Raw genomic sequence first — 25219 nt, 5'->3', positions numbered from 1 at the left:
ATTTATTTATTTATTTTTGTGTGAGGAAGATCAGCCCTGAGCTAACATCCGTGCTAATCCTCCTCTTTTTGCTGAGGAAGACCGGCTCTGAGTTAACATCTATTGCCAATCCTCCTCCTTTTTTTTCCCCAAAGCCCCGGTAGATAGTTGTACGTCATAGTTGCACATCCCTCTAGTTGCTGTATGTGGGATGCGGCCTCAGCATGGCCGGAGAAGCGGTGCGTGGGTGTGCGCCTGGGATCCGAACCCGGGCCGCCAGTAGTGGAGCGCGTGCACTTAACCGCTAAGCCACGGGGCCGGCTGTAATCTATTAATAGTTATCATTACTGATAACTGGATTTATTTCTACCATCTCCTTTGTTTTGTATTTGTCCTACATTTTCTGCCCCTACCCCTAATGTGTTTTTTGGAATGAGATGTTTTTTTCCCCCTTCCTCATTCCATTTTCCCACTCTATCCCACTTCATTTTTTTTAGACAGCATATTTTCTTTTTAATCCATACTGATGATCTCTGTCTTTTCAATGTTGTGTTTAATTTATTAACATTTAATGTAATTTGTTGGTATTATTGCGTTTAGGACTATCATTCTATTATCTGTTTCCTATTTGTCGCTCTGTTTTTCATTCCTTTTATACTCCTTTTATGCCTTTTTTGTAGATTATTGAAAAATTTTAAGAATTGTATGTTAATCTATTGTTTTTTTAGCTATATTTCATGGTAATATTGCTTTTAGTGGTTTACAATATATATCCTTAATGTGTCAGTCTAGAGTTAATGTTGTACCACTTTATGTAAAATGTAGAAGCCTTACAACTGTATAAGTCTAGTTACCTCTTCCCCATGGTTTATGCTATTTTCATGTACATTATATCTATGTACATTAAAAATCTGTAAGAAAATGTTATAGGGGCCAGCCCCGTGGCTTAGCGGTTAAGTGCACGCGCTCCGCTGCTGGCGGCCCGGGTTCAGATCCTGAGCGCGCACCGACACACCGCTTCTCTGGCCATGCTGAGGCCGCGTCCCACGTACAGCAACTAGAAGGATGTGCAGCTATGACATACAACTATCTACTGGGGCTTTGGGGGGAAAAAAAATAAAATTATTCAAAAAAAAAAAAAAGAAAATGTTATATTTTTTGCTGAAATAGTCATATATATTTTAAAGAAATTGAAAGATCCGAGTAGCCACCTGTTATCGTTTTCCTTCCTCCTGAAGAACTCCTTGTGGTCTTTATTGAGTGCAGGTCTTCTAGAGATGAATTTCTTTTAATTTTATTTTATCTGAAAATGTCTTTATTTTGCTTTCATATTTAGAGGCTATTTTGGGTGTATATAGAATTCTGGGTTAGTATGTTTTCTTTTCTTTCTGCTTTAAAGTTGATTTTCCACTACTTTCTGGCCTCCATAGTTTCTTTTTTTTTAATTTTAATTTTTATTTATTTTTTTTCCCCAAAGCCCCGGTAGATAGTTGTATGTCATAGTTGCACATCCTTCTAGTTGCTGTATGTGGGATGCGGCCTCAGCATGGCTGGAGAAGCGGTGCCTCGGTGTGCACCCGGGATCCGAACCCCGGGCCGCCAGCAGCGGAGCGTGCACACTTAACCACTAAGCCACGGGGCCGGTCCAGGCCTCCATAGTTTCTGATGAAAAGTCAGCGGTCTTTTGAGTCATTGTTCCCCTGTATGTAACATAATATGTTGTTTTTCTCTGCATGCTTTGAAGAGTTTCTCTTTATATTTGGTTTACAGCAGTTTGACTATCACGTGCCTAGTGTGGTTTTCTTCATTTATCCTGCTTGGGGTTTCTTCAACTTCTTGGGGAATTGTAAATTTATATCTTTCAGCAAAGTCGGAAACATTCTAACCATTATTCCTTCGAATCCTTTTTCTGTCCCTTTCAGTCTTCTCTCTTTCTGTCACTTCAATTAAATATATGTAAGAATTTTTGATATTGTTCCTTAAGTCTTTGAGGCTCTGTTAATTTTTTTCAAACTTCTATTTCCCTGTTCTTTAAATAATTTTTATTGTTCTATCTTCAATTTTAACTGATTTTGTTCTCTTTTATCCCCGTTGTGTTGTTTAGCTCATCCAATGAATTATTTTTTCAGATATTGTCTTTTTAAGTTTTTAAAAATATTTTTAACATTTTGCATCTGTTTCTTTTTTTGTTTCTTTAAATAGTTTTTATTTCTCTAATGAGATACTGCTACCTTCTCCTTCACTGTGAGCGTATTTCTTTTACCTCATTACGTGTAGTTATAATAGCCTTTTTAAAATTCTTCTCTGCCAATTCCAGCATTATCTATGGATTGGTATCCATTGTGGTTTTTTCTTTTGAGAATGGGTCACAGCTTTCTTTTTTTGGTATGTTGAGAAATTTTGGGTTATATCCTTGTATTGTTGCTTCTTCCAAATTTTGAGTCTTCTCCATAATCTACCTGCTTTTTTCACTCTCCAGTGCCTGTAGGTAATTGTTTTTAGTGTTTCGTCCAAGTTTTTATCTATTATTTCAGGAGAAATGGTCTGGTATGAGCTTACTCCATCGTAACAGTTATATTTTTAAATATATATTTTGGCATATGGAGAGCATTTATTCAAGACAAAAAGAGGGATTTCTCTGGGTAGGTATGATGGCTTTTATGATTAGATTTTATTTTTTAATTTTTGATTGAAATACGGTATTGTTTCACACTGTAACTATTGAATTTTTAAGGTTTTTTCCTTTTTTTTTTTTTTTAGCATTAGTACAAAACCTTTATAAGAAGGTCATTTCAGTTATAAGCCAGTAGTTCTAAACCTGGGGTGATTTTATCTCCAGGGAACATTTGGCAGTGTCTGGAGACATTTTTGATTGTCACATCTGGGGTCAGAGTACTACTTGAATCTAGTGCCTGGGGACAGAGATGCTGCTAAACATCCTACAGTGCAGAGAGCAGCCCTCACAACAGAAAATGATCTAGTCCAGAATGTTGGTATTGCTGACGTTAAGAAACCCTGTCTTAAGCAAATTCTGCAAGTTATGCTAATTTTATAATGTTAGCTTGCTGTATGGCTAAGGGGAATCCCATGTAAAATAAAATTTCTTTAATTATTTATATATTCTTACAGGGGTAACCAATTCTGTGCTAGTATTATTTCTCCAAAGTCACATGGATAAATATAATTTAACTTGTCTTACCAAATAAAATAAGTTTGTGGGTTTCCTTTTTTCTTTTCTTTTTTTTGGTTGAAATTTCCAAAGGGTACTTTTGAAAGCTCAAAACCTTATTAATTTAGGGGCCGGCCCCGTGGCTTGGTGGTTAAGTGAGCGCGCTCCACTGCTGGCGACCCGGGTTCGGATCCCGGGCGCGCACCGACGCGCTGCTTCTCCGGCCATGCTGAGGCCGCGTCCCACATGCAGCAACTAGAAGGATGTGCAGCTATGACACACAGCTATCTACTGGGGCTTTGGGGGAAAAAATAAATAAATAAAATCTTTAAAAAAAAAAAAAAAAAAAACCTTATTAATTTAGCCATCCTTTTTATACCTGCCTTAATTGAATTCTTTGAATTTTGCATTTTACTACTGAATATAATTCATTATATTGAATAAGTTGGGAGACTAGGGAAATCATTAGTTTAGATTATAATTGAAGAAAGAAAAAGATACCTGAAATATGAAGTTGGCTTATGTATAATTGATTGTATTTTTCTTAGTCTGCAGTAAAATAAAGATTTGAAATGCTTTTCTTTTTCCCCAAACTCTAGAGCTCTTTCTGTATATTTTTTTCCACATCTCAATTTGGTTTGAAATGTAAATCATCTTGGGTTCTACAGTGGCACTTAAAAACAAAAGGAAAGAGAAAGCTACCATTTTTATTTTTCCTATGATGGGATTATATATAACCTGACAAGGAATTCTTCTTTAGTAGTATTTATCTTCAAAAACACAATTCTATTTTATTTAAATAGTGATATTGGATTAAAATAATAAAAATTAGTTACACAAATCTCTTGGGAGTCACTTGTCAGGCACACTTTGATCTTATAGATCAGTGGCTATCATTCTCCTTATTACTGGCTCTCAGAGCAGTGACAAGAAAGAAAAAGAATGCTTTTATTTCTTTTAAAGCTTGATTTTTGTAAACCCTCTATAGCAGATAATTAAGACGGATACCAGCTTTTGTAACATAATACACAAATTATACTTTTTTGCCAACAGAATAAAGCTTGCAAATAGAGTTTAACAAGTAAAGTTGTCTAAATGAAAATTAATTTAGTTTATTTGAATGGGGCTTCATCTATATTTAATGTCATCATTAACATCCTTTTCTTGAGAGAAAAAAAGTCATAGTGTCTCCTTCAGTTCCTTCATTTCTTTTTCTCACCCAATTTTCTTCATTTGTAGGACAAAATTAATATTTCCATCATTTAAACCATTTTTTTGAAGCAGTTGAACAGCTGGTGAGATCAGGAAGGAATTCTTCCCAGTTTATTGCTTGCTGCAGTAGGCTTCTGAAGACTCGAAGATGCAGGAGTCTTCAACCTGTTGTCAAATTGTTCCTCTCTTCATTTTTGTTTCGAATACTTAAAAGCTCTAATATATTGAATTTGACGTTATATTCAGGTTCTTAAAGCTGTCGTGATGAAGCATATCATTTAGTGCTGCCCCTAAATTATACTTCTCTGCTTTTTCTAGTCCAGTCTATCTTCTTTTTTAGTTTTAGGGGTTGGGAACATAATGCTAGTTTTATTTTTTAGACTCTGCGGTGCATCCACATTTGCACAGAATTTTAAAAGGGAATATGAGAACTTTCCCTCCTAACATTGACCCCCAACTACCTAATTTCCTTTTGTGTCTTTCTTGATTAATTTTTTCCTTAGTGTTATTCAACATTTGCATATTTTATATACGTTTTGCACCTCCTTTCAAAAATTTTAACAGTTTTGGGTCAGCCTGGTGTTGTAGTAGTTAAGTTCGTGAGCTCCGCTTCGGCGGCCTGGGGTTCGCAGGTTTGGATCCCGGGTGCGGACCTACACACTACTCATCAAGCCATGCTGTGGCGGTGTCCCACATACAAAATAGAGGAAGGTTGGCACAGATGTTAGCTCAGGGCCAATCTTCCTCACCAAAAAAAAAAAAAAAATTAACATTTTTAATGAGATATAGTTGACATACAATACACTGCACATATTTAAAGTATATAATTGATATGTTTTAACATATCTATATGCATGTGAAACCATCACCACAATCAAGATAGTGGGCATATGCCCTTTGGGATCACTCTCTCCCACTTCTACTTGACCCCCCAAATCCAGACAACCACTGATCATCTTTGTGTCAGTATCCATTTGTTCACATTTTCTAGAATTTTATAAAAATGAAGTAACTTGGGATGTACTCTTTTTTTGTCTGACTTATTTCACTGAACATAATTATTTTTTGACTCATCCATGTGTCGTTTTTATTGCTGAGAAGTATTCCATTCTGTGGTGTGAAATAATATACATATTTCATATATGTATAAGTATATATATGGCTCTGTCCCCGCTTTTTGCTAGGATTTGGTCTTTGACCCAGATCCCTGACACGGAGCTCCTAAAACCCTGTAATTTCCTGAGTGATAAGAGTGTGTGACACAGAGCTCCTGAATCCCTTGGAATTTCTGAGTGATAGGAGTGTCTTTTGTTCTAATGAGGTGACTCTTTGTGGGCTTTTGGATGGGGGTGCTGCTCACTAGAAAGACCAAGCCATGATTACAAGCTTGAACATTAGCCCCAGTCCCCATCCTCTGGGGAGGGGAGAGGGGCTGGAAATGGAGTTAAGAATCGATCATGCCTCTCTGATGGAGTCTCCATAAAAATCCCCTAAGTACATGGTTTAGAGAGCTTCCAGGTTGCTGAGCACTTGGAGATGCTGGGAGAGTGGTGCGTCTGGATAGGGTGTGGAAGCTCGGTGCCCCTTCCCCACACCTTGTCCTATGTATCTCTGCATCTGGCTGTTCGTCTGTATCGTTTATTACATCCTTTATAATGAACTGGTAAATGTGAGTGTTTCCCTGAGTTTGTGAGCCATTCTAGCAAATTATTGAACCCACGGAGGGGGTCATGGGAACCCTCATTTATAGCTGGTCAGTCAGAAGTACTGGGGACAACCTGGGACTGCGATTAGTATCTGAAGTGGGGGCAGTCTTGTGGGACTGAGCCCTTAACTTGTGATTTGTTGCTAACTCCAGGTAGATAGTATCAGGACTGAATTGAATTGTAGGACACCCAGCTGGTGTCACAGTTTGGTGTGGGAAAACTCCCAACGCATTTGTAACCAGAAGCGTTAGAAGTGTTGTGAGTGTGAGAGTAGAGGAGAACACAGTGTGTTTTCCCCATAAAGATGTGGATATACCAGTTTGTTTATCCGTTCATTTGTTGATGGCCACCTGGGTTGTTTCTAGTTTTGGGCTATTATGAATAATGCTGCTGTGAAAATTCTCGTACGAGTCTTTGTATGGACATAGGCTTTCATTTCTCTTGGGTAGATACCTAGGTGTAGAATGGCTAGTACTATTGTAGGTGATTGTTTAACTTAAAAAAAAAATCAAAGCTGCCGAACTGTCCCTCCTAAGTGGGTGTACTGTTTTACATTCCCAGCAGCAGTGCTGGAGAATTCCAGTTCTTCCGCACCCTCGCCAACACTTGGTATGGTCAGTCTTATAAATTGTAGCCATTCTAATAGGTGTATAGTGGCCTCTAATTGTGCTTTAAATTTGTATTTCCCTGATGACCACTCATGTTGAACATCTTTTTATGTGCTTATTTGTCATCGTGTGTATCTTCCGTGGTGGAGTTTCTGTGCAAATCTTTTGCCAATTTTTTTTATGGGTTTTGTTTTTATTATTGAGTTTTGGGAATTCTTTATAGATTCTGACTGTAAGCCCTTTATTAGATATAGGATTTGAAAATATTTGAGATTCTTATAGATTTGCATGCAGTTGTAAGAAATAATACGGAGAGATCCTGTGTACCCTTTACACAGTTTTCTCCAATGGTAACTTCTTGTGAAACTAGAGTACAATATCACAAGCAGGATATTGACATTGATACAGTCAAGATACAGAACGTTCCCATCACGACAAGGATCCTTCATGTTGCCCTTTATCGCCACATCCTTTCTTCCTACCCTCACCCCCTCCTTAACCTCTGGCCACCACTAATGTGTTCTCCATTTCTATAATTCTGTCACTTCAAGAATGTTATATAAATGGAATTGGACAGTAGGTAATCTTTTGAGATTGGCTTTTTCACTCAGCATTCTCTGGAGATTCATGCATGTTGTATGTATCACTGGTTTACTCCTTTTTATTGCTGAGTAATATTCCATGTTATGGACATACCATTGTTTACACTTCACAGATACTGTGTTTTTTACAAGACCCTCCACCAGCAGAAAGATTATGATTCACTGAAGGCTCAAATGATGATTAGCCTTTTTTAGCATTAAAGTATTTTTAATTAAGTTATGTACATTGTTTTTTAGACATAATGCTATTGCACACATAAGAGACTACAGTAGAGTGTAAACATAACTTTTATATGCACTAGGAAACCAAAAAATTTGTGTGACTCACTTTATTGCAATATTCACTTTACTGTTTAGCTATTTAAACTGGTTTCTTTCCAGTTTTTGGCTGTTATAAATAGTGCTTTCATAAACATTTGTGTACAGTGAACACAAGTGAAGATGTAAATCTTCATTTCTCTGGCATAAATGTCCAGGTGTGCAATTGTTGGTCAGATGGTATTTGCATGTGTAGTCTTTTAAGAAACTGCTAAACTTTTCCACAGTGGCTGTACCATTTTACATTACCACCAACAATTTATACGTGATTAATTTTTCCACATCCTCACCAGCATTCGGTGTTGTCACTATTTTTTACTTTAGCCATTCTGAGATATGTGTGGTGATATCTCATTGTGGTTTTAATTTGAATGTCCCTGGGTGGCTCGTGATGCCGAGCATCTTTTTATATGCCTATTGCCATCTGTATATCTTCTTCAGTGAAACGTCTCTTCATCTCTTTTGCCCATGTTTTAATTGGATTGTTTGCTCTATTACTGTTGAGTTTTGAGAATTCTTATGTAATCTAGATACTAGTCCCTTGTTAGATATGTGGTTTGCAAATCTTTTCTCCCAGTTTGCAGTTTGTCTTTTCATCCTCTTAACAGGATCTTTCACAAAGCAAAAGATTTTGATTTTTATGAAGTCCAATGTACAAATTTTTCTTTTGTCGAGTGTGCTTTTGGTGTTAGGTCTAACAACTTTTGCCTAGCTCGAGATACAGAACATTTTCTCCTAAGTTTATAAAAATTGAGATATAATTCACGTACTGTAATATTCACCCCTTTAAAATGTACAATTCAGTGACATTAGGAGCATTCACAATGTTGTGCAATCATCATCACTGTCTAGTTCCAGAACTTTTTCGTCACCTCAAATCGAAACTCTGTACCCATTGAGCAGTCATTCTCCGTGCCCTCCTCGTGTCAGTCCCTAGCAACTGGTGATCTGCTCTCTGTCTCTATGGATTTGCCTATGTACATATGCTATATGGACATTTCACATACAAGCATACCTCGTAGATATTGCGAGTTTGGTCCCAGATCACCGCAGTAAAACGAATGTTACAATAAAGCGAGTCACAGGAATGTTTTTGTTTCCCAGTGCATGTAAAAGTTATGTTTACACTATACTGTTGTCTCTTAAGTGTTCAGTAGCATTATGTCTAAAAAAATAATGTACGTAACTTAATTAAAATACTTTAATGCTAAAAAAGGCTAACCATCATCTCAGCCTTCAGTGAATCATAATCTTTTTGCTGGTGGAGGGTCTTGTAAAAAACATAATATCTGTGAAGTGTAATAAAATGAAGCACAATAAAACGAGGTATGCCTGTAAATGGAATAAAGAATATATATGGCCTTTTGTGTCAGGCTTCTTTTATTTAAGTATTATCTTTTCAAAGTTTATCCATGCTATAACATGAATCAGTGCTTCGGTCCTTGTTGTGGCTGAATAATATTCCATTGTATGGATATGCTATAGTTTATTTATCCATTCATCAGTTGGTGGACATTTGGATTGCTTCCAGTTTTTGACTATTTATGAAAAATGCTGCTATGAACATTCATGTACAAGTTTTTGTGTGGACATATGTTTTCAGTTCTCTTGGGTATGTGCTTAGGATTGGAATTGCTGGGTCGCATGGTAACTGTATATTTAATCATTTGTAGAACTGCCAGACTGTTTTCCAAAGTGGCTGCACATTTTACATTCCTACCAGCAATGTATGAGAGTTCTGATTTCTTCACATCCTCGTTCTTCTATTATTTTTTAAAAGTTTCATAGTTTTTCATTTTACTTTTAAGTCCACGATTCATTTTGAGTTAATTTTTTATAAGGTATGAGATGTAAGTAGGGGTTCTTTTTCTTTCTTTTTTTAACCTATGGATGTCTAATTGCTCCACCACCATTTGTTGAAAAGATATCTTTCTTCCATTGAATTGCTTTTGTCCTTTTGTCAAAAATCAGTTGGGCGTATTTGTATGGGTCTATTTCTTGGTTCTTGGCTCTGTTACATTGACCTGTATGTCTATCCCACTTCCATTACAACACAGTCTCGATTACTGTAGCTAAATAAAAAGTTTTGCTGTCGGGTGAACTGGATTCCTCCTACTTTATTCCTCTTTTTCAAAATTATTTTAGCTATCCTAGAGCTTTTGCCTTTTCATATCAATTTTAGAAGAATTTTATGTACATCTACACAAGATCTTGCTAGGATTTTGATAGAATTGCATTAAACCTATATATAAATATGGGGAGAATTGACATCTTTACTGTGTTGAGTCTTCTAATCCATAAAGATGGTGTGTCTCTTCATTTATTAGATTTTTAAAAATTTCTTTTGTCAGTGTTGTGTAAATTTAGCATAGAAGTCTTTTACATGTCTTGTTAGAGTTACACCTAAATATTTCATTTTTTGAGTGATTGTAAACGTATTTTTAATTTTGGAGTCCACACGTTCATTGCTGGTATATAGAAATACAATTGATTTTTATCTTGTAACCTGCAACCTTACTGATGTTTGTTCAAGGAGTTTTTTGTTTTTGTAGATTCTTTGGGATTTTCTATATAGACAATCATGTTATCTATAGATAGGGACAGTTTTATTTCTCCTTTTTTGATCAATATGCCTTTTATTTCCTTTTTTTGGCTTTGTTGCACTGGATGGAACTTCTAGCACTATGTTAAGTAAGAGTGGTGAGGGCAGACATCCTTGTCTTGTTTCTGATCTTAAGGGAGAAAGCATTAAGTCTTTTACTGTTAAGAGTATGGTAGGTTTTTTTGTAGATGCTCTTATCAAGTTCAAGAAGTTTCCGTCTATTCCTAGTTTTCTGAGAGTTTTTTTCATGAATGGGAATTGAATTTTTTCAAATGCTTTTTTTGCATTCATTGATATGATCATGTGATTTTTCTTCTTCAACTTGTTAATAGGGTATATTATATTCGTTGATTTTCAAACATTGAACCAGCTTTGCCTCTCTGGAATAATCTCCTCTTGGTCATGGTGTATAACTCTTTTTATTTGCTAATATTTTGTTAAGAATTTTTGTGTTTATTTTCATGGGAGATACTGGACTGTAGTTTCCTCTTTTTGTACTGTCTTTGGTTTTGGTATCAAAGTAATAGTAGTAGCTTTGTATGAATGAATTCAGAAGCTATACTAAATTGAATTCTGAAGTGTTCTCTCCTCTTTTGTTCTCTCCTCTTCTCTTTTCTGGAAGAGATTGTGTAGAATTGGTGTTAATTCTTTAAACTTTGGTAGAATTATCCAGTTTAACCATCTGGGTCTGAAGATTTCCTTCTATTTGTGTGAGTTTTAAAATTGTGAATCAGTTTTCTTAATAATTGTATAATTATTCAGATTATATATTTCATGTTGGGTTAGTTGTGGTAGCTTGTGTTTTCAAGGAATTGGTCTGTGTCATCTAAGTTGTCAAATTTGTGTATGTTAGTTTTTCATTGTATTCCCTTATTATTCTTTTGATGTCTACAAGGTCTCTAGTGATAATCCCCTGTTTCATTCCTGATGTTGGTAATCTATGTCTTCTCTCTTCTATGTCAGCCTTGCTAGAGGTTTGTCAATTTTATTGATCTTTTCAAAGAGCCAGAGTTTAGCTTCACTGATTTTTCTCTATTGTCTTTCTATTTTTAATTCTATTGATTTCTGCTCTTCCTGATTTCCTTCTTTCTGCTTGTATCAGGTTATATAAGCTCTTGTTTGTCTAGGTTCTTCAGGTGGGAGCTTAGATTATTGGTTTGAGATTTTTCTTCTTTTTTAATGTAAGCATTTAATACTGTAAATTTCCCTCTCAGCACTGCGTTAGCTGTGTCTCAAACATTTTGATAGGTTGTATTTTCATTTTCTAGTTCAATATATATATATTTTGTGTGAGGAAGATTAGCCCTGAGTTAACATCTGTTGCCAATCCTCCTCTATTTGCTGAGGAAGGTTGGCCCTGGGGTGACATCTGTGCCCATCTTCCTCTACTTTGTATGGGACGCTGCCACAGCATGACTTGATAAGCGGTGCGTTGGTCTGCGCCCAGGATCCCAACCCCGGGCTGCTGAAGCAGAGTGCATGAACTTAACCGCTATGCCACTGGGCTGGCCCCCTCAATGTATTTTTTGATTAACCTTGAGGCTTCCTTTTTAACCCATGAATTATTTAGAAGTGTGTTGTTTAGTTTCCAAGTGTTTGAAAATTTTCCTATTATCTCACTGTTACTGATTTCTAGTTTATTTTCTTTGTTGTTAGAGAATACACTCTGTATGATTTCAGATATTTTAAATTTGTTTTATGGCCCAGACCAGTATATGATTTAACTTGGTTATGTCCCATCGGCACTTGAAAAGAACGTGTGTTCTACTGTTATTCGGTGGAGTGTTCTATAAATGTTGATTAGATCCTGTTGGTTAATGGTATTGTTGAGTTCTTCTATCTTCTTGCTGATTTTTTGTCTACTTGTTCTATCAGTTGTTGAGAGAGTGATGTTGAAGTCTCCAACTATAATTGTAGTATTAATCTTTTTCTTCTTTCAGATCTATCAGTTTTTGCTTCACATATTTTGCAGCTCTTTTGTTTGGTGCATATACATTTAGGATTGTTATGTCTTCTTGGTGAATTGACCCTTTTATCACTATGTAATGTCCTATCTGTATCCAGCAATTTTATTTTCTCTGAAGTCTACTTTATAGTAGATTAATATAGCCACTCCTGTTTTTTTGTATTAATATTTATATGATATATCATTTTCCAACCTTTTACTTTGAACCTGCCATATTATTATATTTGAAGTGGGTTCCTTATAGACAACATATAGTTGAGTCATGTTAATCTACTCTGCCAATTTCTGTCTTTTGATTGGTCTGTTTAGACTGTTTACATTTAGCGTAACTATGGGTGTGTTAAGGACTTAAGTCCGACATTTTGTTTTCTGTTTGTTCTCTCTTTCATTTCTCTGTTTTTTTTTCCTGCCTTCCTCTGGGTCACTTGAACATTATTTAGAATTCCATTTTGATGTATCTGTAGTATTTTGGAGTGTATCTTTTTGTATAGCTTTTTTAGTTACTGCTCTAGATATTATGTTCTGTATGCTGATCTAATCACAGTTTGCTGGTGTCATGATTTTGCCAGTTTGAGTAAAGTATAAAAACTTTATCTCCCTCCTTTATATCCCTTTACTCTTTTCCATTTATAATATAATTGTCTTAAATGTTTCCTTGACATACATTTAAAACCACACCAGATGGTGTTATAGTTTTTGCTTCAACCATTAAGCATAGTTTAGAAAACTTGAGAGAAGAAGGAAAGCCTATTATATTTAATCATATTTTTCTCTTTCTGTTGTTCTTTCTTCCTTTCTAATGTTCCAAGATTCCTTTTTTGATCATTTCTTTTTTCTTTAGAGAACTTTCTTTAGCCATTCTTTTAAGATAGGTCTACTAGTGACAGATTATCTTAGTTTTCCTTCATCTGAGAAGTCTTGATTTCCCCTTGATTCCTGAAGGATGTTTTCACTGATTATAGGATTCTGGGTTGACAGTTCTTTTCTCTCAGCACGTGAAAAATATTGTACCACTTCCTTTGATCCTCCCTGGTTTCTGATGAGAAACCTGTTATTCGAATTGTTTTTTCTCCTATAGGTTTTGATTTTCCCTAGCTGCTTTCAGGAGTTTTTCTTTACCTTTAGTTTTCAAAGTTTAATTATGATGTGTCTTGGCATAGAATTTCTTTGAGTTTATCCTGTTTGGTGTTCACTCAGCTTCTTGAATTGATAAGTTTATGTCTCTTGCCACATTTAGTTAGTTTCAGCCATTCCTTCTTTGAGGACTTTTTCAGCCCTGCTCCTGTTCTCCTCTCCTTCAAAGATTCTGAAGACATACATGTTAGAGCTTTTGTAAAGCCCCACAGGTCCCTGAGTCTCTCCTCTGTCTCCTCCATTTTACTGTTGAGTCCATCCACTGAGCTTTTTATTTTGGTTATTGTATTTTTCAGTTCTAAAATTTCCATTTCATTCTTCTTTATATCTTCTTTTTCTTTGCTAAGACTGTATTTCTTTGATGAGGTTTCTATTCTTTCATTTTTTTCCAAATGTGTTTGTAATTGCTTATTGAAGCATTTTTATCATGGTTGCTTTAAAGCCTTTGTCAGAGAATTCTAACATCTCTGTCTTCTCAATTTTGGCATTTATTAACTGTCTTTTAAAATTCTTCTGGGGATCTTCCTAGTTCTTGGTATAATAAGTGATTTTTGTTGAAACCTGGACAGTTAGGTATTATGTTCTGAGACTCTAGAAGTTATTTAAAGCTTAGTTTTAGCCAGCTTTCTTTGACACTGCTTTCACTGAGGAAGGCGGGGTGCACACCACCTCATTATTGCCAGGTGAAGGTAGAAGTCTAGATTCCTCACTTGGCCTCACTTGAGCAACCTGAGAGGGTGGCTCCTCATTACTGCTGGGTGGAGGTGTGTACTGTGGCTCTCTACGTGGTCTCCACTGACACTGTGATGGGTGTGGCCTCAATACTGCTGGGCTGTGACAGAAGTCCTGACTCTCTACTAGACCTCCTCTGGTACCCCCCCAGCAGGGAGTCAGAGACGGAAGTCTGGGCTCTCCATGTGGTCTCCACCGACACTGTGATGGGTGTGGCCTCAATACTGCTGGGCTGTGACAGAAGTCCTGACTCTCCACTAGACTTCCTCTGGTACCCCCCCAGCCGGGAGGCAGAGACGGAACTCTAGGCTCTCCACGTGGTCTCCACTGACACCATGACCATGAGGGAGGAGGAACTTTATTATCAGGTGGGGGGGATGAAATCTAGCCTCCCTCCTTGGCTTTATCTGACATCACCCACCTGGGGTGTTGGAGCACTTTGTAACAGCCTCACATGAGTAGAAGTCTAGGCTCCCCTCTTGGCCTTTGTTGGAGTGGATGGGGCCTCTGTTTTTTCTGTGATGTTTGGCTGGAGTAGAGTGATTATTGTCTAAAAATTTTTTTGTCTTACTAGGTTTCCCCTTTTCTCATTCTTTGACTAGAAAGAGCTGACTTTTATTGGGGCTTTCTTTTGTCTGTGCCACTTGGTGTTTCCAGGTTGCTGGCTTCTTCAGCTCTAAGTCTGGGATTTGTGAGGCGAGAAGAAGACCCAGAGGGATCTCCACTGTATTGGTCCTTAGGTCCTGAGGTCCCTGGCTGATCTGCCTTCTCCTCTCCACCTTTCAGAGTCTTCTAACTGTTGTTTTATATGTTACATTCAGAGTTTTTAGTTGTACTTATCAGGAGGAATAGGAAAAAGTATGTTTACTCGTCTTCCCAAAGTGGAAGTTGCACCTTTTTTTTAAGTTAACAATAGGTCTTAGGGATCATTTCATATTAGTACATAAATTGCATACCTAATCTTTTGTTTAAATTATACATTGTATTTCATTTTATGAATATACCATAAATTTTTTAACCAGTCCCCTACTGATGGACATTTAGGTTGTTTTCAGTCTTTTGCTATTATCAACAGTGCTTCAGTGAATCACTTGATATATATGTATCAGTTTGCATGTGTGCCAGTGTAGCTAAAAGATAAGTTCCCATCTTATTATCTGTATCTTCTTAGAGAGCTATGTTTTCATTTGATAAAAGAGTCATTATCTCCTAAAGGAAATTAAAATATTTCACTTTAGACAGATCTCATTGTGAAAAAGTCACTCCTTCTGTGATGCGTGCTTATATCTCCCTTCCTACAGCTTCCCTCATTGATTCTAGTTCTGAACAGGGGTGAAGATAGGACAAATCCAGCCCCTCTTCCTTACAACAACCCTCAGATATTCAAAGATGAGTGTCTTGATACCTACATCTTATGCTCTCCAGCCTAAATGGTTTGAGTCATTTTAGCCATTTTTCCTATGGCATGATTTCCAGATATCCTGAATAAGGCCTGGTTTGTTGAAGATACCCTTGCACTTGGGTGCCTAGAGGGGAACAGAATACTGTAGTCCATATGTGGGCTAATGGTTGCTGTAGAATAGGACATTGACAGAGAAAATTGGCGGGGGGCCCTGTCGCAGTCTGAATTACGGTCCCAGGGACCACTGTAGTGCCTTCCCGGCGTGGAGCGGCTAGTATCTCTTGAGTGAATGAATGCACTTATAAAGCAACGAATTAATGAATACTGAACTTACTCTTGACTTAAATCCTCAGTTTTGTTCACGTGTACTTCTGCTCCTGCTTCTACTTGTGTGGTTGATTTGGGGACATAAGGCAGGACTTCACTCTTGCCCCTAGTAAACTTTGTCACTAGAGGTATCTAGTCTTCCGACGTTTTCGGATCATTTTGGATACTAATTCTTGTCCTTTCATGTCCTTTTTCTCGCTCTCAACACATGTCATCTGTAGATTTTTCCTTTGTGTCATCGATATACTCATCTGAGTATTTAAATGGGATATATTTTGCTCATATTCATATAAAATAGTCATAAGATCTTTAAAAAAAGGTAACTTCCTGGAAGTAGAGTGGCTGGGCCAAAGCGTATGTGTATTTGCATTTTGATAGATAATGCTAAACGGTCTTTCATCAAGTTTGATTGGCAGTCTGTACCACCCTGAATGTTGTCTGTATGGGTAGGGCTTCCGCTCACAGGAGACACTTAGGGCCCAAAAGTTTATTTTGGAGTGCTGGATCTCAGTGTGCCACTCTGATGTTATCTGATGGGACCTTCCAGCATTTCCTGAACAATTTTTCGTATAAAATTATCTAAAAATATAAAGAAAGTATTTATTTTGATCAGTAGTCTTGCCTTATAGGGATTTTTGGATAGTTGCTATGTGTAGTATGTTGGTGTCAGGTTTTATAAGATCTCCTTTTACCCAAGTAAACTTTTATTTTCTTCAGTAGATTTCTCTGTGGATATTAAATTCGCATTTGCGTCTGAATTATGCTCTTGTGGCTGATAATGTTAAGTAGTACATCAATTAAGCAGTTTTTCTCAATTTAAATTTTTCTCAATTCAAATTCACAGACATTTCTTGTGGTTTGATTATTGTTCACTAGCTTTTTATTATGATTTCCAACCCAAGATTCTCCAAGGAGTTTTTCTTTTTTGATTAAATCCACAAGAGCCATGGATGAGCTGCTACTTTTATCATTTTGAGTGCAGTCCTGCTGGGTGTATATAATGGGTACTTTTGATCTGGTTCCTTTTATTCAACACAATGTCCTTATTGTGTATATCAATAGTTTATTCTTTTTTTATGGCTGTGTAATATTCCATTGTATGAACAGATCACAATTTGTTTATCCATTCTCTCATAGAATGGATCGTTCCAGCTTTTGGTTATCATGAATAAGTTTTTGTACATGCCATTTCGTGGACATATCATGCTATCTCTTTTAATATCTCTTAATCAGGATTGTTTTCATCTCACAAAATTATCTGCTGAAGTTATTCCTTGTCTTGTTTACTTTCCCTTACTTACCTTTCCCTGAAATGGTAATCTCTTAAAATTCGTTCAAGGTAGAAGGCTTTGTTTTGGATCATGAACATAGTTGTGACAAAGAAACAAGAAATATTTGGTATATAATTGCTGGAGGGCAAGATAGATATGGCATGTGACCCTTTATCTGCATAGACTTCTATAGGAATGTCCTGCTCCTCAAAATTGGTATTTGACCCCCTCTCAGACAAAGTCTTTGGCGGAAGATAACCACTGTTTCCAACTCCAGTGCCCTCCGTGTTCCCAACCTTTGGAGCCCTCCCCTAGCATCACTAGCTGAGCTGTCACGAGTGGCTCATGCATTTGGCCCTCTGGTACTGCCAGGCTGCCTCAGTGAAGACCAGTTGCTGCCTTTATTATAACCGCCACTAAGTCTATAATGTGTATAGATTATAGTATACCTGTGACTCTCTTTTTAAAATGGACATGCGTGCAATGAGTTACAGTTAATAGTGGAAATTAGTTTTTTTTAGTCAGTTTATATGCTGTAATTTGGGAACCTTTACCCTTCACAGTAGCTCTCGTTTGTGACATTTGGAGATATTTGAATGGTAACATCATTGATATCACTTGACTAAGACCATGATTATTCAGTATAATTTTTGAATTAAAATAATATTACATTTGATCATATTCTGAGATGTTTAAGATATAGTTTAATGATGCAATCCCCTCTCCTTCCAACCATGGAAAAAGTTACCAAGCATCATTTATATATATTTAGTTCAGTATTATTTCCTTTTTTTAAAAAAATGGCCTTTCCCTTGTGTTTAAAATGTAAAAATTTTCCTATTTTTCTTTCTGTTCTCGAAAATCCACTGTGGGTGATACCGTTTTGCTGGTACACAGATTTATCAGGTATGGCTCCTCAATGTCGTGTTGGACTCCACAGATGTGTTGTTGAACTTTCCAGGGGAAAAATTTTCCAGACTGACTTTTCTACATTTACTTGATCAGTATTTGTGAATATCTTATGAAAATTACTGGCCTTTAAGGGTTAGAGTGGTCTTTGTATCAAAAACAACTTTGCCAAATTTATTACACCTATATTTCAAAAACAAGTTTTGAGTGTTTTCCTCAAAAATATTATTGATATTTGTCTCTGGCTTTCTGCGTCGTTAATCTGTGTATAGTTCTCTGTGTTTTTCCTATTTATATGTATATGTGTTTGTATACACATCAGTGTTACTCTTAAAGTATATATGCTTTTTAAAACTGATACATATTCCTAACCAGACTTTTTCCAAACTGTTGCATGAAATACATTAATCTGAGATGTTAGGTAGAGTGGCACAAAAAATATTGTCAACTAAGGTTATTGTATCCCTTTTTGAGAGATTCACAATGCACATTATCATATTAAAGGTTCTGGTGTTATGCAGTAAAGACGCCTGTTTCTCTCAGCATCTTCTAGAAATGTTTGCGTCTGGAACACTTTATAGCACACAGAGGTGTTCTGGGGTTACTGATTTGGGAAATCCTGCAAAAAACTGAGTAAGGTTTTCCTTGTAGTGTTTTAGTACATCGAATAAAATTGACTAAAAGTGATTAAATTTTCAAGAAGTTAAAGCATTTAGCTGAATTGTATTTGGGGAGTATATTTTCTTATAGAAATTACATTTTGAAGTACAGTATTTATTGTTTTTTCCAGCATTATCTCTTTCAGTACTTTTGATGGCCTTTAAAAATTTGTAACACTACTGCAAAAATGCTGCTTTTTTGTTAGAAAGAGGTTTTTTTTATTGTTATTGTCATTGTTTGCTCGATTGTTTCTCTTCTATAAGAATTTGCTGTTATCTTTAAAAAACATGTTTACTGTTTCAGATAGCGCAACACAGGAAAGGAGGCCTCCCAAACTTGCCTTTATGTCAAGAGGTGTTGGGGACAAGGGTTCATCCAGTCATAATAAACCAAAGGCTACAGGTATGGATTAATAGAATATGATTCTTAGTTATTTACATAATATCTGATTTGCCACAGCATTGAAAAAATGTTCAAAGGAATTACTCCTTAATGTATATGTCAACTGGATTCTTTCAAACATTTTTTTTTGTGAGGAAGATCAGCCCTGAGCTAACATCTGCCAATCCTCCTCTGTTTGCTGAGGAAGACTGGCCCTGGGCTAACATCCGTGCCCATCTTCCTCCACTTTATGTGGGACACTGCCACAGCATGGCCTGACAAGCGGTGCGTCGGTGTGCGCCTGGGATCCAAACCCGGGCCGCCAGCAGCTGAGCCCATGCACTTAACCGCTAAGCCATGAGGCCGGCCCCCTCTTTCAAACATTTTTAATAGTTTACTAAAAAGTTTTTATAGATGTTGTTGCTTAAGCCAAAAGTTCCCAACCTTTTTCAGTTGAAGTTTCCCTTGAGGACCTGTGTCTTTTGCTGGTCCCTATCAGCTGCTTTTAGGAACCCCTTACTTGTGACATTTGTGTATATAGAGTTGCAACTGTACAAAATAACCATATATGGATAATGTTATGTAGGATAAAGTATACTAGAGGTTAGTTATGTGGACTTTGCTAACTAAATGCGGCGCAAATTAAATTCTAAATTGTTAAGCAAAAATTTTTGTCTGTCTTCCAGAAAACTCCTTCACAACACATGTGGAGTTCTTAGCTCTTTTTTTTTAGCGTCCACATATTTCATAGATTTGTAGGGTGGTAGTTATACAAGCTAAACAGCTCATTTAAAAAGAATTTTTGTTAACTCAAATGTGGGTTAGGAGAAGAATATTTTTTCCTCAATTATCTAGTGAACAAAGCTAATTTCGGCTTGTTTTAAAGGAAATTGTTCTTTAAGAGATGTTTCATGTGACTTTGGACCCTGGGACACTTAGAATTAAAGAGGATATATAGGTAATAGTATTTTTTATGTTACCCTGTAGATCTAGATAGGATAGCTCAAACTTGCTACTGTCACTTAAATATAAATAGCCTAAAGATTTTCTTAAGATGTGTGTGACTTGTGTTGTAGCAGATCTGAGTTATGGGTATTAAGTATAGAACCGTCTACTTTAAATTGGAAAAAACAAATCAGATTTTGTCTGGATTCTGGAGACCCCACTGCTCTCAACTCGGGCACCTCTTCCTCTTAGCACCGAGGCGGGGTACCGTCTTGAAGTGTCTGTGGCGTAGCCACCCTGACTCCTTCTTATTTTAATGTCTAATATAGAATAAATAATACTGCTTCAGTTTTTCAAAGACATACAGAAATTAAGCAAGGGATTTGATGACCAACATTTCCAAAATGTTTAAACCTTGAATCTTTTAAACTTAATTTGTGTATCGATTATATACAACATTTGAAGATGACCTTCTTCTGAGAGCAACTGTTTTAAAATAATAGATTAAATTTGTGAACCAACAGGTTTGTCAAATGAAATTGGGGAATAATGATTCTGACATTTGGAAATAAGCCATAGTACATGAAATAGTTTTTTCAAGCAGTTTGTTAAAAAAAAAAAAAAATGAGCTTTTCTTTGAACTTACTCCTGTTCCCCTCCTATATTGACTCTTGGGTGGAAGACTCTTTTTGACATTGCCAAAATGGTTACAAAGTTTTTAAAGGCTGAAGACACTGAAATTATATTGTGTTTGTATATACCTGTTGGTTGTGTAAACCATTTTTAACACGATATGCATATTCATTTCTCTTACGGAAAAACTTCACACCATATTGACTTTATTTTTAAAAGGAACTTTTCTTGTTCCGTAGGATCTACCTCAGACCCTGGAAATAGAAACAGATCTGAATTATTTTATACCTTAAACGGGTCTTCTGTTGACTCACAACCACAATCCAAATCAAAAAATACGTGGTACATTGATGAAGGTAATCTATAATTTTAGTGTTCTTTGTAACGATCCTCTCCTTTTAACTCATCAGAGAAAAATGGCTTTCTCGCCAATATATGTAGCTTTCGGAAACAGAATGAGTAGAGTAGAGTAATCTTTATTAATATTGCTGAACTAAAATAGTGTACACAATTTGAACTGCACTGCTGTTAAGATTAATAAAACATTTAGAAAATATATTAGCAGGTTGTTCTCTTCCCTTCGCTGATCTGTTTAGGGTAGATCTCTAGAATCAATTGAGTCATTTAAAGACTTCTGTCTGGTTCTGTCTTTCTTTTTTCTTTTTTTTTGTGAGGAAGATTAGCCCTAAGCTCACATCCGATGCCAATCCTCCTCTTTTTGCAGAGGAAGATTGGCCCTGAGCTAACATTCATGCCCATCTTCCTCTACTTTATATGTAGGATGCCTGCCACAGCATGGCTTGACAAGCGGTGCATGGGGCCACGCCCAGGATCCGAAGCTGCGAACCCTGGGCCACCGCAGTGGAGTGTGTGCACTTAACCGCTATGCCACCGGGCCGGCCCTATCTGGGTCTTTGTTGATCTGTAAAGCGCTCCCTTTTTAAACTTCTACCTTCCCTTGGTTCTGGGACATCATTTTCGTCTGGTTTGTTCTTTTCTTTGTTCATATATTCAACAAATATTTCTTGAGTGCTTGCTATGTGCCAGGCATTCTTCTAGGCACCGAGGTTACAATGGTGGGGAAAAAACAGACATGGTCCTGCGCTTTCTGAGTTTACGATCAAGTTGTTAAGATAGACGTTAATCAAACAATCGCAGAACCAGATGTAGAACTGCAGTTGTGATGAGTGCAATGAAGGTAGATGATGCTTTGAGAGTATATTAAAGGGTGATTTTACTTAGGGGGCTCCAGGGTGTTTCTCTGAGGAAGTGACATGAGCTTAGATTTACTGAGGGGTGGTAGGTAACAAAGTGAAAGGGACAGAAGAACCTTTTAGGCAGAAGGAGTAGCACAAAGGCCTCCGGGAAGAATGGAGCTGGTGTTTCAAGGACTAAAAAGAGCCAGAGAAGCTAGAACAGAGAGAGAAGTATAACATTTTATGAGATGAGAGTGGAAAGGCAAACAGGGCCAGGCCATGTAGAGCCTGGTGTGCCCTATTAAAAGGAAATGGGAAGCCACTGAAGGATTTTCAGCAAGGGGTGACATTGCCAAGTTTGCCTTTTGAAAACATCATTCTGGCTGCAGGGTAGACAGTGGATTGAAGCAGGGACTGTGTGAATGCAAGGACACCATTGAAGGCTGTTGGAGGATTCAGTCATAGATTATAGTAGCTGGGACTAGACTTTTTGGAGAAAAGATGGGGAGAGGCAGAGGCTATAACAGATTTTTAGGAAGTAAATGGATAGGTCTCACAGATTGGAAGTGAGAGCTGGGCAGGAAAGAGATGTAAATGATGACTGGTTTTCTGGCTTGCATACTTAAATGATTGTGGAGGAAGGTAATGAACTTGACTTTGAATATGTTGAGTTTGAAAGGGGCCTTTTAAATTTCCTAGAGCTGATTTGTCAAGTAGACAGTTGGCTATACAGGTCTGGAGCTTACAAGAGAGATAAGAGCTGGAGGAATAAATTTGTAGATTGCCCTCACGTATTTTGTGATTAAAGTCCTGTGGATAATACTACCTAAGGAGAGAGTGGGGATGGAGGGTGTGGGTTAAGGCTGAGCCTTGAGGAACTTAATGGCTGGGAGGAGGAGAAGTCTTCAAAGGAGACAGAGAAAAAATGACCAGAGGGATGTGGAGAAAACCAGGAGGTTGTTGGACTGTTGGGTCCAATAGTGGATGGACTGCACTAATGAATGCTCCTGAGAGGGCAAGTAAGATTAAGACCACACAAATACCTATTGGATTTAGTCAGTGGAAGTTATCAATGACCTTAGTGAGTTATGTTTTTATGGAGTGAGGAAATGGAGACGTGAGTTCAGTTGCCTAAAACAGAAGGTTGGGCTTCATCCTGGACTTCCTCTGTCTCTCTCATTGGTCACAATGTGTTATCACCAAATCTTCTGGATTTCCTCCTCTTCAGTGTCACTAGCGTCTTTCCCCTCTTCTTTATTTCTGTGTTAGTTGAGATCCTTTGTTTGTTGCTGTCTGGACTAATATAGAGGCCTTATAACTGGATTGTCTGCCTCAGTCTTGTTTCTTTTAAATTTATTCTGAGCAGTAATAGCCATCATCATCGTCATCTTCATCATCACCATCAACGTCATCACTGCAGCTAACATTTCCTGACTACTTATTACCATGCCAGGTGTTGTGCTAGGTACTTTATATGTGTTTTATCCTCATAACACCTTTGTGAGGTAGGTGTTTTTACTTTCTCTGTTGTTACAGTGGTTAGACAACTTGCCTAGGGTCACACAGCTGGTAATAGTGGTGCCAGGATTCCAACCCAGATCTTTTTGACACCAGAGCTCACACTTTTGATCGCCACACTGTGTTTCTCTTCTCATTACTCTCCGAGTGATTTTTCTGAAGATATATCTGCTCATGTCTCTTCTTTGCTTAATATCTGTTGAGGTTTCCCTAGCCCTTGAAGATAAAAGTCCAGACTCCATACTTTGGCCTGTTGGACTCTTTATGGCTGCCCTCTCACTTGTCTCTGTCATTTCCCTTGCATTCCTGCTCCAGCCGTGCTGGACCGGGGTCTTTCTTGGAACGCGCCATGCTTTCTCTTTTTTTGGCGCATGTTGTTCCTGCTGCCTGGAAATCCTTCTTCCTGTTCCTCCTGCTTCATTGTCTGGCTTACTTCTATCCATCTGTTAAATCTCAGCTTGGGTATTAGTTTCTCCTGAAAGCCTTTCCTTTCCCACTTCTCCTAGATTAGGTGAAGTGTCATCCTAACTGTTTTGTTGACTTGCCTGCCTCCTCCGCCAGACTGTGAGTCCCTAGTGCCTGGCACAGGGCTTGGCATATAGCAGGTTTAGTAATTGTGTGCAAATTAAATGAAAATAAGAATTTAAGAGAACTGTAGAACTCTATAATGACTTTTTAGCTATCATATGTCATTTAGTTATATTATCCATCCACAGATGTAACCATAAAAGTCTACTATTACATATATGAAGTCAGATACTCACATGGGAAATTTGAGTGAACTCACTTTGATTTTCTCTTCTCCATGCCTTCCTTTCTACCTGGATAGGTGTTGTGAAGATAGGCAGTCAGGGCCTTTGATCCCCAAGAAGTCTTCCTGGGCACAGAGCAGGCAGCTTATTTAAATGATGCTTCTCCAGGAAGTCCTGTCTCCCGATAGACTACTTTTGTTAAGGTTTGGCCCATATGTTAGCAATTATCAGCTCTCTAAAAATTCTTCTGGAGAGTGCTGAAGCACCAACGACTGGCAGGGTCCTTTGGTGAGTCACAGCCCTGCTGGCCTCTAGATGTGCGTAGGGACTATCCAGGGTGGTTACGGTGCAGCCCCACTCTCTTCCCCTGTTGTTACTGGCAGATTTGCTAATGTTTTTCCTGTGTACTAATTTATTTCTAAGGAAAGGAAAATAGTAAAAACATAGGTTTTTCATAATCTAGGTAACGTTAATTCTTCAAATTTATGTAATTTTATCATTCTTATACATTTTCTGTATTGTGGTAGAATATTCCTAACTTATTGGTTCTACTAGAATCTGGTCTAATGTATAATAATTTCATGTGAGAATATTGGTCCTAAAGACCTAGATGGGACATATAAAGTAATGAAATTTCTATGGAGTAGGCTTTCATCCTTAAATTAGACAGCAGAAGTAATTTAGGTATAAAAGAACATTGTTTCTGTAATTAATTTCACTTATACATTTAAAAGGCTTTTCTCTATAACATTTGATTCATATATTCACTTTTTTTTTTTACAAATATTGAGTATTTTCTTGTGTTAGCGGGTATACTAAGTGCTATGGATTACACCATGGAAAAGATTAACAAAAATCCTGTTCTTACGGAGCTTACATTCTAGTTGGTATGACAGACAGTAAACAGTTGTGACATGTGCGATGAAGGGAGTGAACAGGGTGATGAGCAGCTGGTAGGAAGTGGCTGCCATGGAGTGGTTTGGAAAATACTCTTTGAGGACAGGATATTTGGGTTGAGATTTGGATCATGAGAATGAACCTGCCAGAGAAAGAGCTTGGGAAGAGCATTCCAGGCAGAGGAAATAGTAAGGGCAAAGGCCATGAGGTGAGAAAGTGTATGTGAGGAACAGGAATTAGGCCAGAGTGGCTACAGCATAGTCAGCAAGGAAAGGAGGCATATGAAATGAGTTTGGATAG

General features: G+C 37.3%; 1 protein-coding gene across 6 annotated transcripts in view; it reads left to right on the top strand.

Moving 5' to 3' along the window:
• The window catches only part of CYLD (CYLD lysine 63 deubiquitinase), a 75320-nt gene that overhangs the window by 26317 nt on the left and 23784 nt on the right, over positions 1 to 25219 (top strand). For all 6 annotated transcript variants that reach the window (XM_087420271.1, XM_087420273.1, XM_087420274.1 and 3 more), the window contains 2 exons: positions 18901 to 18999; positions 20796 to 20912. In XM_087420271.1, the coding sequence (XP_087276397.1) occupies positions 18901 to 18999; positions 20796 to 20912 (216 nt within the window). The remainder of the gene's footprint in view (positions 1 to 18900; positions 19000 to 20795; positions 20913 to 25219) is intronic.

The sequence above is a fragment of the Ceratotherium simum genome, chromosome 30 (genome assembly GCF_057802395.1).
Source record: "Ceratotherium simum simum isolate JZ-2026a chromosome 30, ASM5780239v1, whole genome shotgun sequence".
Taxonomy (NCBI): Eukaryota; Metazoa; Chordata; class Mammalia; order Perissodactyla; family Rhinocerotidae; genus Ceratotherium; species Ceratotherium simum.
This window is presented reverse-complemented; position numbering and strand designations above follow the sequence as displayed.